At 31.8% G+C, this 16,610-nt stretch overlaps 5 protein-coding genes across 7 annotated transcripts, besides 1 other annotated feature; 2 read left to right on the top strand and 3 right to left on the bottom strand.

Moving 5' to 3' along the window:
• Positions 1–1,249: 1,249 nt before the first annotated feature.
• AT3G45245 (ECA1 gametogenesis related family protein) lies at positions 1,250–1,600 on the bottom strand (the record flags this gene model as incomplete). The annotated part of the gene is made up of 1 exon (NM_001084771.1): positions 1,250–1,600. One exon carries the CDS (start codon positions 1,598–1,600, stop codon positions 1,250–1,252), a length of 351 nt encoding a protein of 116 aa, NP_001078240.1.
• A 2,210-nt stretch (positions 1,601–3,810) lies between these two features.
• Positions 3,811–4,161, bottom strand: AT3G45243 (ECA1 gametogenesis related family protein; the record flags this gene model as incomplete). Its single annotated transcript, NM_001084770.1, has 1 exon — positions 3,811–4,161. The coding sequence occupies one exon, from the start codon at positions 4,159–4,161 to the stop codon at positions 3,811–3,813; it is 351 nt and encodes a 116-aa protein (NP_001078239.1).
• Positions 4,162–6,221: 2,060 nt separating this feature from the next.
• On the top strand, positions 6,222–9,506 carry GRIK1 (geminivirus rep interacting kinase 1). Of its 3 annotated transcripts, none has more exons than NM_001035734.2 (12): positions 6,222–6,428; positions 6,741–6,933; positions 7,024–7,372; positions 7,455–7,529; positions 7,622–7,666; positions 7,852–7,926; positions 8,050–8,137; positions 8,223–8,347; positions 8,441–8,536; positions 8,631–8,813; positions 8,921–8,999; positions 9,077–9,506. In NM_001035734.2, the coding sequence occupies exons 3-12, from the start codon at positions 7,082–7,084 to the stop codon at positions 9,208–9,210; spliced, it is 1,191 nt and encodes a 396-aa protein (NP_001030811.1). In that variant the 5' UTR covers positions 6,222–6,428; positions 6,741–6,933; positions 7,024–7,081; the 3' UTR covers positions 9,211–9,506. The 3 variants fall into 3 exon arrangements, with proteins under 3 accessions (NP_001030811.1, NP_566876.3, NP_001190013.1); NM_001203084.1 differs by having other exon boundaries at positions 6,267–6,428; positions 8,441–8,527; positions 9,077–9,501; NM_114393.4 differs by having other exon boundaries at positions 6,244–6,933.
• Positions 6,818–6,895: a sequence feature (AT3G45240.uORF1).
• Positions 9,507–10,123: 617 nt separating the features above from the next.
• Positions 10,124–10,933, bottom strand: AT3G45230 (hydroxyproline-rich glycoprotein family protein). Its single transcript, NM_114392.3, has one exon — positions 10,157–10,933. It carries the CDS (start codon positions 10,859–10,861, stop codon positions 10,334–10,336), a length of 528 nt encoding a protein of 175 aa, NP_190109.1. The 5' UTR covers positions 10,862–10,933; the 3' UTR covers positions 10,157–10,333.
• A 2,720-nt stretch (positions 10,934–13,653) lies between these two features.
• AT3G45220 (Serine protease inhibitor (SERPIN) family protein) lies at positions 13,654–15,103 on the top strand (the record flags this gene model as incomplete). Its single annotated transcript, NM_114391.1, has 2 exons — positions 13,654–14,043; positions 14,312–15,103. The coding sequence occupies 2 exons, from the start codon at positions 13,654–13,656 to the stop codon at positions 15,101–15,103; spliced, it is 1,182 nt and encodes a 393-aa protein (NP_190108.1).
• Between the last annotated feature and the right edge of the window lie 1,507 nt (positions 15,104–16,610).

Genomic DNA, 16,610 nt, shown 5'->3' with positions numbered 1-16,610 from the left:
GAGCATAAATATCCATTTTTTCTTTGCTAAAGGCATACTATAAGCGACACTCAACACATTTTTTCTTTCAAATGGAATAAAGCGTTATTTCAATTTTGTTTTTATCTGTTTGGATTGTTCATATCTAAACTCTGAGTGATTGATTGGTTGGGGTCTAAGTCTCTTTACAGCTATAATATTTTTATAAAGACCAAATTGTTGCCAGTTATGTAGTAGGTTTTTTTTTAAGGTACACTAAAAAAAAAAAAATCTTTTTATTTTGACTGTAAATCTTTAATTTTCTACGTCCTATTATTTTGTGCTATATGTTGTTTTTCATTTTTCCTCTCTCCTCTAATTTTTTTTGTCACGATTATTTTCAACTAATAATCTAAAATTGAATAACATATAAATTACATTTAGACAAATAATTTATATAAATTCCATTTACCTAGATTTTCATAATTCCATTTGTGTTTTTATTATATAAGTTTTATTAAATAATTTTAGTTATTATGATATATAATTTTATAATTTTAAAAATGTCATTTATAAATACAAAATTCAAATATTTATTAATCATAATTTTTAGTTACAACTAATAAATTTATTGTAAAAATCATATATTCTTTAAATCTACAAAACCAAAAAGTTACAGCTACAACTTAAACACTTACACATAATATTCTATAGCAAATAATCTAAAACTTATGTCTAACCAATTCACCCACTGAATTCACTTACAATTACAAACCCAAAAAAAAAAAAATCAGAAAAAGAAGCAAATATGGATCTCGTATCCACATTATCAAAAAGAAACAAAACATAAAGTAGCAAGTTTTGACTAATGGACATTCAATATTCAATGGTTGTGAACTTACTAAAGGGAATGTTTTAAGTAGGAACTGTTAATTATTAGAAATGTTATAAAAACAAACTTTTCAAACTTGATTTTCCCATGAAAGAAACATAAGTAGAATTATATCTACCTTCAAATCTCTGCCAAGAAATATAAATTTTGATTATGCCGACCTGTAAAGATATGGGGCTCTTAATAAATCATTCACCTATCAACCACAACTTATCAAAAATTTACATGAATTATACACATTATCATCATAAAGATTAAAAACTATAATTCACAGAACATCTTCTTATTAACTATTTCATAAATCATCTTACAAAAAAGTCCATGGATTATATAAAATTTATACAAACTTACAATTACATATTGTTGACATTAATTAAAGCAAAGAATACAAAAATCTTATCAAATGTGACCTAGTATTTTGCAGGCAATCTTAAGCAGAATACGATAGATCCAACGAACAGGAAACAAATATCCGAAACAATCTTCCGGAAGATAAAGTAGGATGACACAACATTTCTTTGTGACATTTCTGAGTTTGAAGCGCTTCACTGCTTTTACACAATTCGGAATTGTTTTTACGTCGGCCAAACAAGATGCAGGATTAGGTAATAATCCATTCTCTGATTGAGGTGCTAATGTAGGCGATGGAGCACCGGCAATATCATTTCCTTTCTCATTACCCTTTGCTTGTATGGATGTTGTTAGTAAAATTATCAAAGCTAGCATGAACGTCGCCCACATTCTTTCCATGATTCTGCTTGTTTTTTAGTGTTTGTATAACTTTGTGTTTATCTCAAAGAAAAAAATAATATACTGTATTTATAGTTCATATATGGCTGTTTTTTCTTTGGGTAGAAAATCTCATATTTTTTATTCATTACATTTTAGTGCATGCATGTAATATTGTCCCTGATTCTTGTATATCTTCTTATCTTTTTGAGAAAGATGCAAGAAATTTGAAAATTATACAAATATGCTTATTGGAAGTTTAAATATAGGGGAAGTCAATTCTTTTTCATTAAGTACAATGACTAAACTTAACAACACACAAATATTATTAGTCAAGCCTAAATATACATTACCTAAATAACCTTTCATTTACTACATATACTAATTAATTCATTAAGAAAATATTTTCATCTTATAATTAAACATTTAGTATACTTTCTTAACTTGCCATTTATAAAATTTCAGATTTCAGAGAATGTAATGTGAAAAAGTAAGATTACGCACAATTTTGTAAAACCACATTTCATGTTTTCTTTTTGAGAAATTCCTTAAAAATACACCAATTATTTAGGTATTCCAGTTAAGTGCATAAAATTATATTTTGGATGCCAAATGAAATATTAGAATTTTTTATAATACAGTTTTCAAAACAAATTATTCATCTAAAAATTTCAGACGAAAAGTAACATATTTTAAATAATAAAATAAGAAAAATTAATTCGAAAAAAATAGAACTTTTTCGAATATTCTTAAATAACTCTATGAGATTCCTACCTAATATCTCTTAAAAATTCTTTAAAAGGGTTAAAAATATTATACTATTCAAAACGTTTACTCACAAATTCATAAGTAAGAAATATCATTATATTTTTGTGACAAAAATATACTTTTATTTCATGTAAACTATACTAATTTGGAAAAAGATATATGACAAACATCAAATTGTATATTTTGATATATAAACGTTCATAAGTTTTTGCACTTATTTTATTAGCTTTTTCAAATCAATAATTAAACCAATAACTTGGGACCTAAATAAATCGTCCAATCTACAGTTTTTTTTTTTGTTCTTTGCAAATTGTTTAAATATAAGAAAATAGTCACTTCACATTCTTACTCGTGAACTAGATAAAAAGTCTCATTTCTATGAAGATCAACATCTTTTCATCATTGTGACATTGTATCAAGATCAACATTTCATAATGATACAATGATAGGCAATTTCTTTAGTCTATCTTTTACTTAATAACGATTGATAGATTATTTTTGTTTCCATGATTGCATTAAGGAACTGATATCTCTACCACAGTACCACCCGACATGCTTGTGAAACTAGAATAACAGATCGAAACTATTCGTTACAAAAAAAAAAAAAAAAAAAAAAAAAAAAAAAAAAAATTATTCGTTACACTGACGAGAAACCTGCGAATCATTTGAGGCGGATAAATAGACAAATGAGAGACCAACCCAATCGTTCATATTTTTTCTTATAAATATATCTGCCTTTGAAGGCATAATAATATGTTTATTTATTTTTTGGTAATCGATCTCTCCTATGCTTTATTTAGTTAAAAGGGAAACTTACAAACGAAGATTACGAAGGTACGCTTATATCCTCCAACATAATCGGGTGCATGATATCCGGACATACAATAAAAGAATAAAAACTAAGCAATAAAGAAAATACATAGTTAGTTAATCCGCCGGCTAGACGGTTAATCTCTTTATACATATGAAAAATATCGACTATCCAGTCCATCGATAAAAAGTCATAGCACAAATGTATTAGGAACGACAACAGATGAAAATAACTAATCTCTGTTGTGAATAAACTTACCACCAACTCTGAATTAACCTCCAACTCTAACCGAGTTATCTTATGTAACCAATATGTTTATTTTGACAACATTTGTTCTATGTATACATCATTTCTACCTCTCAGTAATAGTCATATTCAACCATTTCTCATTAAAAAAAAATTCATATTGCATCCCAAAAGGTTCTCCAAATACATATCTTTTTTTAAGGAAGTCTGGATTCATCTAGATGCATGTCAAGCTTTAAAACTAATATTGTATAGCCATAATTGATAATTGGATCAAAAACAGATTTGGAGAAATTAATAACAAAAAAAATAAATTTCATAGATGATGAAGTATTGTAAATATTATATCCGAATAATTAGTACAAATTATCGACATCGATCGTTTGAAGCAAAAAATGCAGAAAATTTATTTAATGTAACCTAGTGCTTTGCAAGCAATCGTAAGGACAGTACGATAGATCCACTTCATGGCGAATAAACGACCAAAACAATCTTCTGGAAGATTGAGTAGGATGATACAACAGTTTTTTGTGACCCTTTTGATTTGGAAATGCTTCACTGCTTTTGTACAATTTGAAATTAGTTTAAAGTCGTTTAAACAAGGTAGAGGCTTAGGCAATACTCCATTCTCTGATTGAGGTGCTAGTGTCAACGAGGGAGCACGAGCAAGATCATTTACTTTCTCATTTCCCTTTGTTTGTATAGATATTGATAGTACTATCAAAGCTAACATGATCGTCACCCACATTCTTTGCATTTTTCCACTTGTTGTTTAGTGTTTGTATAGCTTTGTGCTTATCTCAAAAAAATATAACATTTCTTTTGGTATTTATATTTCTTGGATGGTTGATTATTTTGCTATGAAATCTATACTGTTTATTCATTACATTTTGGTACAGCCACATAATATTTGTCCAATATTCATATATCTTATCTTGCAAACAAAATCTAAACGATTAAATTTAACTTACTCAAAATTTATATTAGTTTGAACCAATTATTTTCATTAACTAAAACAACTAAAATGATAATATGTACAGAAATTAATTATTCAAACTTAATTATAAATTAGCTTAGTACTACTTCACTTAATTAATGTAAGGATTCATACAAATTAAAAAAAAATACATAATTGGGAAATATAATTCATATTAAAATTTTATTTTTTCAATTTTATTTTACTCCATCAATGATATCAAAACTATGAGATATTTTCAGAATATATCATTTTAAAATTCTATATATCAGAGAGTGTAATACCATATTATCGTATTTTCCTATTCAAAAATTGTATTTTAGATCTTCTAAAGTTACTATAATAAATATACCTTCTGTATAGTAATTCTTTTTTATTTTATATTTTGTTTCACCCTAATTGTTGTCGTATATATTGGAGAAAATTCAAAAATGTCCACTTACAATACCTCTTTTTCAAAAATGCCCTTAAATACTGTCAATTTTTAATTATACCCCTTTTTACAAGGTTTTATAAAGATTATATAAAACTCATTTCGTATTGTTTTACACGGTTTATGAGCTTAAAAATATTTTAAAGGTTTTCAAAAGTTGATTTGGAGTTCAGCAGCCGTACACGCCCCCTATACATTAATTAAGAAACATTTTTGGCAAAGAGTATTTTTGAAAATAGCTTTACTAGATTGCATTTAAAAAACAAATACCGTAAAAGGGGTATTTCTTAAAAAAAATCTATATTTTAAATAGGTTTTCAAAAAAAATAGTTTTCTTATTCTAGGTACTCGAGATTAGTAATGCTACTAATTTTTGGATTGTTTATATATATTTTGGTAGCTTTGATTAATTTGTTTAAAAAACTACACGAGATCTTTAAATTTGTTTATAATTATATTAAGATATGTGTGTTTATAATCTAAAAAAAGACTACATAGAAGACAATATAAACATGAGTTAGTTATAAAAAATCAGTTTACAATTTACCAACGATAGATAGATTTAGATGTTCACATATTTATATCGGTTTCGGTTCGGTTTTATTTTATTATGATTTCATTTAGTTGTAAAGTTTAGGATTCATATGGGTACAAAACAAAATTCAGTTCGAACTCGGTTTCTTTGTTTATGAAGTTTATGTTCCTGAATACAGGTACAAAGGGTCATCCAGAAGTATTGAAAGAAGATGATGAACCACATCGATTGAGTTATATCTGGCACGCTAACACCCACATACCTAGAAAGGAAGGGGAAAGTTTTACCTTTTGGAAACATATGATCCATTCAAATATTTTGGATATTATTGGATAATTATTTAGGTATTTTTTTGGTAATCTTGGATATTTTTATTTATTCACTTTAAAATAGTAACTTATAATGTTTAGTATGTAATTGTATTTTGGATATTTTTAAGTATCTAAAATATTTAAATTTAACAGCGACTTGGTTTTAAGTTTTTTCAGTTCTCAAGTTAAAGATACACTAGAGTATTCTAGAATTTTTATTCGGTTTTGATTCGGTTCTAAATCGATACTTTTAGTTTGGAATAAATATCATCTTATACTATTGTTTTGGAAATATGTTTATGAAAATAACCTTACCCTTTTGAAATAGTTATTCAGAAATGACATTGATAATAAAATTGCAGAGATCAAATTAATTTAGCTCATTAAAGATAAACAAGTAAAATAATAATTTATTCCATTTGAATTAAATTCTAGAAATGACAGAAAATATTTAGGAAACGAACTCACATTAGCTGGTGATGTTTGTTGTTTGATAATTGATACTTCTTTTTTAACTGTCTTTTATTTTTTTGGTCATTAGAAAACAACAAAAATAAGTTGCCTTCCCCAATAGAAAAGAAACTACAAATTCCACATTTCTCAGTTCTCACGCACGACGTCTCTGAGCCCTAGCGTCCGGCGAATCCTTTTTTTTCTCTTTTCTTCATTTCCTTTTGCTTCATTTCGAATCAAATTCAATTTTATATGTGAGATTTTCATTCTTATTCATATGAGTTTTTGTTAGATTTCTTCCAGTTGGTGAATCGTGGTACTCATTTCTTCTCATGTGCCATGGATATTGAAATTAGGGTTTTTTTTTACGTCTAGAGTCAATTGGGTTTGTGATTTATTGGGGTTTACTCGAAATTGCCGTTATTGGGTTTCTTAAAGTCTTCGTCTTTTGATGTTCTTCATCAGTTCAAATTTACGATTTTTGTGAGGGTTTTGGATACAAATGTTGATTTCTATGTGGATTGATCATATGGATTATGTAAAGTTTATCCCTTTCTTCGAAAGATTTGATCTTTAATGTGTATCAATTCTTGTTTGCTGACTTTTGTTACATTACCCTGTTTTGCAGAAGCTTGGAGTTTATCTTTGACTTTATTGTTGGATGTTAAAGCTATCTTATCTTATAGTATAAAGTGGAGTTTCGACATGTTGCGATTCAGTTGTAGTGGTTTTGATATCTCAAGTTGTTTTATTCATCTTGCTGAATGGCATCCTTTGGAATAACGAAGCTTACCGGGCTTTGAAGCCCCTCTTTTTGCAGAGTAATGATTTGGTTTCGTTTTGATCTTTAGGGAAGTAGATTTGGTACTCTTGAGTTTGGATTTTGATTATTGGTTCAATGTTTCTTGTAGGTTTCGTTATTGTTAGCTTGTGGTCTACTTGAGAAATTCATAAATTTTGGAGTAGATAATGTTTTGTGATAGTTTTGCATTTGCCCAAGTGATGAGTTGCTTCGGGTGTTTTGGTGGCTCTGAGAGATCAAGACATTCACCAAATCCATATGATGATGATACATATTCCCATGATAGTGGTGAAACCAGCAATCCGGGAGGAGATGATGAAGAAGGAGAAGAGGAAGAGGAAGTAGAGGAGCTAAGTCGTTCCAAACGATCTGAAGAAATTTTGAAATGTAAACTACAAAATGGACTAGTCTGCAGGCAGTTTCCAGTCAAGGAAACTAATAAACTTACACGCGGAGAGGTATGCGACTTCTTGTGCTCATGTCGAATGTGCTTTGCCGAATGGTGTTCTTATACTAGCTTGTTTCTTATTTGATTTCTAGGATGAAGATGGAAACAAGACAATAAATGAGTTTGTTCGTGAGCGTAAAATTGGATCTGGTAGTTATGGGAAAGTGGTAAGTGTGAAATCAAATTTCAATGTTACATGGTCTTCCGGTCGCTCTTGAGAACATCTTAAATAAGGGTTGTTGTTTTGTATGTATAACAGGTTCTCTATCGAAGCACTGTCGATGACAAGCATTATGCTATTAAGGTATGCTCTTATTTTTTATTTCCATGGCACCACTCAAAAGCTTATTTTGTTTTCCTGGTCTTCTATGAATCTGCTCATTGGAAATTGGATCACCATAGTACAGATTATATAAATGTTTCTTAAGTTGATCACATAATGGGATTAAAATTTCTGGACCTGTGGTGATTATATTTTTGGATTTCCAGGCTTTTCACAAGTCACATTTATCGAGGCTACGGGTTGCACCTTCAGAAACTGCTATGGGTGATGTTCTTCGTGAGGTATCATTTCTGAACAACATTTAACTAACGTCCCAAGTTGGCTTTTTCCAGTACAATGCAGATAGACTTTAGGTTTCATTTCAGAAAACTTATGTACATGTTTTTTGTATCTCATCGTTGTAGGTTATGATTATGAAAACCCTGGAGCATCCTAATATCGTTAATCTCATTGAGGTGATTGATGACCCTGAGTTTGATGATTTTTACATGGGTATTTCTTTCCCTCTGCTTTGTATATCGTTACCTCAAGTCTTTCTCTTTGTCTGTCATCTTATATTGTGTTGTTTCTTGTATAGTTCTCGAATATGTTGATGGAAAATGGGCCTATGATGATTCTGGACCACCGGGTGCTCTCGGAGAAATTACTGCTAGAAAGTACTTGCGCGATGTAGTTGCCGGCCTCATGTACCTTCATGCTCATGTATGCTCTGCATTATATAATACTTCATCATCCACACTGAAAGTTTATATGATAGATACTCATGATTTTCTCTTTGTCTTTTGGATGAAACAGAATGTAATTCATGGTGACATCAAACCTGACAATTTACTGGTTACTAGTACCGGGAGAGTGAAAATAGGAGATTTCAGTGTCAGCCAAGTATTCAAAGTACTGATGATACCATTTCTTTTCTTCTTTTTCTTCTCCGTTAATCTCTGTAATGTGTAATTTGATCTGCTAAAACATGATACATTTGATGAAGGATGATGATGATCAACTCCGTAGATCACCCGGCACTCCTGTCTTTACTGCCCCAGAATGTTGTTTAGGTATAACATACAGTGGAAGATCTGCAGATACGTGGGCAGTAGGAGTTACTTTGTATTGTATGATTTTAGGACAATACCCATTTCTGGGTGATACACTTCAAGATACTTATGACAAGGTTCCGCTTCTCTCTCGCTCCACTGATCTTTTTATTGAAAGACATCTCTCTAGAAACAATTTGAATAACGCAATTAGTTCGTGTTTTATCTTTTACCAACATCGCAGATTGTTCACAACCCGTTGATAATACCGGAAGGACTCAATCCTCGTCTAAGGGACTTGATCGAAGGTCTCCTTTGCAAAGGTGAGTTCTTATCAGTTGTTTTGTAAAAGATATCGTCTTTTGTGTATAATGTGGCTCATGCTATACACTCGTGGCAGATCCAAACCAGAGGATGACGTTGAAAGCTGTGGCGGAGCATCCATGGATCACAGGAGAAGACGGGGCTATTTCGGAATACTGTTGTTGGTGCAAACGCAAAGCTGAAGAAGAAGAAGATCAAAACCATAGCTGAAAGCTAGTACGGGTATATACTTGATTGAACATAGCAATCATCTCGTTGCATGTTGGCGATTAGAAGCGTTTGCGTTTGAAGTTTGTTATAAGTTTTTTGGTATTTGACGCAATACCGTTGTTTTGAGCCTCTCTTGATTGTGTGTCTCGGTCTGTCGGTCATGTATTGAGAAGACTCTTGATAGTCTTTTTTCTCTTTGTTTTCTTCACTTGTTGTGATTGTACTGTTAATTTCAAAGATAATTCGTAAAAGAGTGGGGTAAAACGGCCAAAATCAACTCCAACTATTTTTATGCTACTTTTTTCAATCCAAACTCTGATTCCCTGTATTTATCAACTTGAATTCACATAGTTTTCAAATAACAAACCTTAATATGTAACCGGTAGCCAATTTCAACATATATCCATTATAAATAATGTTACAAATTTGAATTATGTAATCGTTAACCAATTTAATAAAAATGAATGATTCAGATACAAATAACTGATAATATTGACTCAAGAATTCCAATCGACATTAAAAATATAAAAGGTATATGCTGAAATTGGCTAACGGTCATATGTTTTAGGTTTGTTATTTGGAAATCGCAGTGTTCAAGAAAACGTTAGGCGCTAATCGGACGGTGACCCAATGCCTAACACTTAGAACGCCTAATCGGGCTCTAGACGAATTTAGGCGGTTTAGGCGTTTATAGCATAAAATATTATAAATATATTATTATAAATAAAAATCATTCAAAACATACATTAAAAAATAAAAATATTAAATTTATTAACAAGAATTAGATAAAATGTACATTTAATTCATATCAAACAATATTTTTGAACTCAATAATAATTTACAAAGATTACAAACAATATTTTTGAACTCAATATTTAATTCATATAAAATATAGATTACAAAGATTTTTGAACTGAATAATAATTTACTTTAAAATAATTTCAAATATCATTAACTTAATTATATTAGCATGATTATTAAACATCTGAAGAAAAATTCCAAATATTGATTACACGATACAAAAGAAATAATAATTATCAATAAATGTTTTCGAATTTTAGAGTAACAAAAAATTCAAAATTAAATCAATCTATCCTCGCTGGATCTCTCTCTCTCTCTCTAATTACAGAATCTCTCTGGCGGCGTAACCGTAACGAGACCTGCGAATATTCTCTTGCCGTTTCTTGTACACAAATCCGGCGACTCCAACCACACAAACCGCCGCAATCGCTCCAAAAGCAACTCCAACTTTCTTCCCGCCGCTCATTCCTCCACCGCTTCCCGACGGCAACTTCTCCCCTTCGATCCCAGTAATATCACTGTGATTCACATCGCTAGCTTCCGGTGACGGAGACGGAGAAGCAGACGAAGAAGGAGATTGAGAATCATTCGGTAATGGTGGAGAAACCGATGGAGAATTCGCCGGAGAAGGAGATGGAGAGTGTTCTGTTTCAGGCTCTGGAGGAGAAGAGTATTCAATTGGAGATTCCGCTGGAGAATTATGAGATCCGAGTTTCGATGGTGGTGATGCGTGGATTAAAGGCGAATCTGCTAGATCCGGTGACGGAGCCGGTGAGGATTTAGTTAAAATCTCACCGGAGACGAGTACGAGACTTAGCATCATAGCAACAATAATGAATTCGAGCTTCATTTTCAAGTTTTTTTCTGAGATCTTTCTCTGAGAAGTTGTGATGATGAGTAAGTAGAAGAAGAGAGATCTGGAGAAGTTGGTTTTAGGAGTGAAAGAGAAGAAGAGAGAATTAATGAATATTATTACGATCGCTAGATTTGCGGCTACGAAAAGTGTACGACTAATGAGATTGTGACACGTAGGAAACGTATGGAAATAGAGAAAGGTGCGAAACACTTGATCTTGCCAGGTTGGTTTTTTTAAATTTGAAAATATGGAGAAAGAGGATTTTCGCGTAGTAAAAAATGTGAACCGTAGCGTGAAACCGGCACGTGCGGTTCACGTGAAGAGCTGACCTTCACGGTATCTTTATTCACCGGCACTCGCAATGGTTTGGGCTAGGCCTGGGAAAAAAACCGCTAACCGATTAACCGAACCGAACCGAACCGAAAAACATAGTTCGGTTCGAGTTTGGATAGCTTAAAATAAACCGGCTGGATATTATATGTCTTAGATTCCGGTTTCGGTTTCGGTTAGGTTAGTAACCGATAACCAAAGGATAACCAAAGCATATATGTATGATAGATAATATATCACATATATTGTATGTATTGACACTTAACTATGTTCTTCTCTTTATTAGTTTTGTGAATCATGTATTTTAATATTATGGAGAGTATGGACCATATTTGCATCTTTATGAGTTGTGAATAGGTTTTTTTTACAGACGTTCTATATCGGTTATTGGTCAATTTTTTTGGTTGTTTCGGTTTTTAGTCGGTTATTTTGGTTTTGGTTTATTTATGGTTACCAAGTTTAATATTCAAACCGAACCGAAAGATATCCGAACCGAACCGAACCAAAATTCCTCAAATATCCAAATGGTTCTTATATTACTATAACTAAAATAACCGAAACCATGCGCAACTGAACCGAAACCGAATGGTTAACCGAATGCCCAAGCCTAGTTTGGACGATTAAGAGAAAGTAACAAAGAACAATGCTATTTGCATTTCTCAAACTTTTTTAACAGAAAAAAACTTTTTGGTTAACAAAATTCATTTAGCAGCATATAAAGTTTATATGATCTTGCTTCTCCTCACCACGAAGTTAACTTTTCGTAGCTTCGAAACGAAAGTAAAGATATCCTTAGTTTTCGAGGTAGGAAAAATGCATAATACAGATATAGAATCCATTTTGAAGCACGAAAATCAGGGCTTGTTCAATAAATTAAGAGTTCTGGTATAATTCTTTAAAATGAATTTTTGCATACTAAAAAAAAAATTAAACAATTTTTCATGCTAAAAAAATATTTAAAATTTTAATCATTGGCTTTTTTTTCGTACTAAAAAATGTTTTGAACTTTTTTCATGCTAAAAAATCTTTAAAATGATCATTTCTTCGTATTAAATAATACATTTGGACCTTTAAATTTATCCACAAAAATTTGGACATAGAACATTTGCTCCTCTTGCTCTCCTCAAGAGCCGGCCCTGACGAAAATATGTCACAAAAATTAGGAACTACGTTTCTAGATGTTTCCCATTTCTTTTTTTTTAAATCGTTTCATCGTTTTGAATGTTTCACTTCTGCAAATCTGTTTCCGTTTACATGCATCTTAGATAACCACATAGTTCTGGTATTCTTAATTTTAATACTGTATTTCCATCTTTATGTGGTTACTCTTATTTTTCAATAAGTGATTCTGGATGCATATTTATTAACTGTGAACTGAATAATGCCGGTTACAAAAATTTGATTATCTAACTAAGAACAGCAGTCTATGAAACACCATAATCTGAAGCTAGCGATGTCAAAATCGTACCTTCTTATTTAGTTCAATTGCAAAGATGTTTCTGTTAGAATTGAGTCCATGATTAAAATATCATATATGCTATAGTTTATATTTAAAGGCAATGGATGTTATGTGTTACATATCATACACTACGAATGGGTGTGAGTAAGAGACATAACTTATCGGAGAAGTTAAAACTGTTACCAACGGTTATGTAGTTGGTTATGTAGTTAGTTATGTATACATCTATATAAGTGTGTATGTTGTCTTATGTAAAAACAGTCGAGAAAATAACAAGCTTCAGTTTTAATAAAAGAAAGTCTTGTTTACAAGACAAATGTCTCTTGCTCTGTTTTTCTTCATTCTCTCTCAATATTCCAACAGTGCCGTGTGTCTATGATCTAGTTTTTACTATTGATCTCCAAAATTCCCCAACTTATGAATGTCAACAGATAATTTGACATGATCATGATGAATCAATTTGAGATGGATATGAATTGCTTATACTAAATGTTATGTCTGATTAGTCACACAAACCATAAGATATGATAATACTAATGTTGTTAAGTAGAGAAAAGCATACACGATATAAGATGCACTGAAATGCATGAGGTAATCAATACTCTTCCTCTTCCTCTTCTTCTTCCTCCTCTTCTTCTTCATTGGTAGGAGTTTGGTCCAAGATCTCAACCAAATCAAATCATGGGGTCAAATCAAAGAACATACCGCATATATTAGCTACTGATTTATTTTTAAATAGTTTTTGTGTTTTCGATTTAGTAAAATGGCAAATACTATGAAGAAACATTTAGAAAAATATTTGTTTTGCCATCTTATTGGCTTTCTAACCCCACAAATCTTTGTTTTCGACTTTAAATAAGATTTACTTTGTAATCGTGGCCAAGGTGATGAGTTCGATGACTATTCAAATTTATTTTGAAACAAGATATATATGATATTCATCACCATTCGTCCCCACGTCTTTCTCGTTTGGAAAAGAAAAAAGAAAGAACAAACCATGGAGTTGGGAAAATCAATGGAGAATCAAACCGACGTCATGGTATTACTAGCAAAGCATGTCATCCCTACCGTTGCCAACGGCTCCAACCTTGTCTTCTCACCAATGTCAATCAACGTTTTGCTCTGCCTGATTGCCGCTGGTTCCAACTGCGTCACCAAAGAACAAATCTTATCATTCATCATGTTACCCTCATCGGATTACCTCAACGCAGTCTTAGCGAAAACCGTATCTGTTGCCTTAAATGATGGAATGGAGAGAAGTGACTTGCACTTATCTACGGCTTATGGTGTATGGATTGACAAATCTTTATCCTTCAAACCTTCCTTTAAAGATCTTTTGGAGAACTCCTATAACGCTACTTGTAATCAAGTTGACTTCGCAACCAAGGTAACTCCTCTATGTTCTTCGCAATTCTTATTGAACTTTTCTTTGCCTCAAATCAATTATTAGGTGACAAGGTTTCATGAGTTTCCAACTTTAATTTAATTAGCAATTGCATAACCTTGTCAAAAAAAAAAAAAAAATCATGATCGAATTAGGTCTATAACATATATTTTTTTTTTAGGTTCCATCTTAATTTAGATGTGAGATACCTAAGAGTAATGTTCCAATTTCCTCATTGTGATTGGTAATTTGTTGTTCACTTATGTTGAAGCCTGCTGAAGTGATTAATGAAGTGAATGCATGGGCTGAAGTCCACACCAATGGACTCATCAAAGAGATTCTTTCAGACGATTCTATCAAGACTATCCGTGAAAGTATGCTAATACTTGCTAATGCAGTGTACTTCAAAGGAGCTTGGAGCAAAAAATTTGATGCAAAGTTAACAAAAAGTTACGATTTTCATCTTCTTGACGGCACCATGGTGAAAGTCCCCTTCATGACCAATTACAAGAAGCAATACCTAGAATATTATGATGGTTTCAAAGTTTTGCGTCTTCCTTATGTAGAAGATCAACGTCAATTCGCCATGTACATTTATCTTCCTAATGATAGAGATGGATTACCTACTCTTCTTGAGGAAATAAGCTCCAAACCCCGATTTCTTGATAACCATATTCCGCGCCAACGTATATTAACGGAAGCTTTCAAGATTCCAAAGTTTAAGTTCTCTTTCGAGTTTAAAGCTTCAGATGTTTTGAAGGAAATGGGGCTGACTTTACCATTTACACATGGTAGTCTAACCGAGATGGTTGAGTCGCCTTCCATTCCCGAGAATCTATGCGTCGCTGAGAATTTGTTCGTCTCAAATGTTTTTCACAAAGCTTGCATTGAGGTGGATGAAGAGGGAACTGAAGCTGCAGCCGTTTCTGTTGCCAGCATGACAAAGGACATGTTGTTGATGGGAGATTTCGTAGCTGATCATCCATTTCTATTCACAGTGAGAGAAGAGAAGAGTGGAGTGATTTTGTTCATGGGTCAAGTTCTTGATCCTTCAATACATTAATTGGATTTATTTGTTGTATTTTTGTGTTTGGTTTGATGGAATTAGGTTCGTAAATCAGCCACTGAAATTCGTCTTTTGGTGTCTTTGAATAAAACTGATATTTGACTCATGGATGGTAAATGTCTATATAAGCGTATCAACAACTATCATGTGTATCTCTTCATAATTTCCGTATACCTACTTTTTCGAGTTAGACTACTTTGAACCTTCTAGAAAAATCCGTACGGCTCTACGTTTTTGAAATATGAATGCATATCTAACTCTTATACACAACCGTATCACACAAGATCATGTCATACGGATCGATCGATTCAAATATGCCTTTGGGGTGGGCCTAGTGTCTGGCAAAAAAATCGGAAATTAAACGGAAATTAATCGGGAATAGTTTTTAATATTCTATATTCATATATGTATATATACTGAATATTCAACCATATTCCAAAGAAATGATTTGGTCTAATGGTTATTTGCATCTATTAAACTCGGCCCAACACGGTTTGAACCTCAAAACGCTGTGTTTTGCCTTCTTTTTGATTTTTGATTTAATGAAATACGAAATTACCTAATTACCTTCGTCTTTTTCTCTAATTTTTGGGCGATAGTAAACCTAATTTTCGCCGTTTTCTCTCTTACTCAAGATTATTAACAGTTTCTCTTATATTTTTAATGATTTTAAGTCAAATGTGATAGATCTATAACTAAAATATAGATTTAGAACTTTAAAAGTGAGTTTTTAAAAAAAATCTGATTTGTTGAGCAAATTGGTCAAATCACCGCGCATGTGCTCCGATGAGCGCCTAGGCGGACGATTTTTAGAACAAGGGTTTTGAATGTTATCTTCTCAATCAGTTTTTCTTTTCTTATAATCTTCATATATTTTAGACTCACGTCATCAACCTAGTGAATAGATTAGTAACAGAGAAAACAACTCCCTAAAACCTAATTGTTCACAACACGTTAGCTAGCCGCTTGAACTAAAAGAAAATCTGACCAAACCCTACCAGATCTAGTAAACAAAGTTCTAAGACTAAGCCATGAGTTCCTAAATCAATGCCGTATTCTTTCTTTGACGATGTCTCGGACTTACAGCTTCACTCTTCCCATCGATAGAAAACCACCGTCTTCGAGGTTTGTAGAAGAGGACTGAATAAAAAATCATTAGCGGACGTTATCTCTGATCTCCGATCACTTGTCTAGATAAACATTGTCTCCCTTTTTCTAACGTTTACGTTTTCCGATCACACATCACACTCACGGATTATTCTAGAGATAAGTTTTGCTATATACTTTATAACTAGATTTTAACCCGCGGTATACCGCGGGACTATTTATTTTTTTTAAGTAATATTTATTAAAACTTGCAAATTTTATTTTTATAAAATATTTATATTTTACAATTTATAATTGTTATTAAGTAACGGTATACCACGAATCCATGAGATAATTGTTAAAAATCTGAAGTTTTAACCCTTATTAAAACAACATATTAATAATATTTTAAAATTTT

This window comes from Arabidopsis thaliana, chromosome 3 (assembly GCF_000001735.4).
Source record: "Arabidopsis thaliana chromosome 3, partial sequence".
Lineage (NCBI taxonomy): Eukaryota > Viridiplantae > Streptophyta > Magnoliopsida > Brassicales > Brassicaceae > Arabidopsis > Arabidopsis thaliana.
The sequence above is the reverse complement of the archived record's forward strand: the minus strand, read 5'-3'. Positions and strand labels throughout refer to the sequence as shown.

What these genes read in the sequence shown, in the direction of transcription:
- GRIK1 (NM_001035734.2), top strand. Translation starts at nt 7,082, where the DNA reads ATGTTTTGTGATAGTTTTGCATTTGCCCAAGTGATGAGTTGCTTCGGG. An exon ending in ATAAACTTACACGCGGAGAG is followed by an intron (nt 7,373 to 7,454) that starts GTATGCGACTTC and finishes TTTGATTTCTAG; the next exon opens with GATGAAGATGGAAACAAGAC. An exon ending in CGAAGGTCTCCTTTGCAAAG is followed by an intron (nt 9,000 to 9,076) that starts GTGAGTTCTTAT and finishes CACTCGTGGCAG; the next exon opens with ATCCAAACCAGAGGATGACG.
- AT3G45230 (NM_114392.3), bottom strand. Translation starts at nt 10,861, where the DNA reads ATGAAGCTCGAATTCATTATTGTTGCTATGATGCTAAGTCTCGTACTC.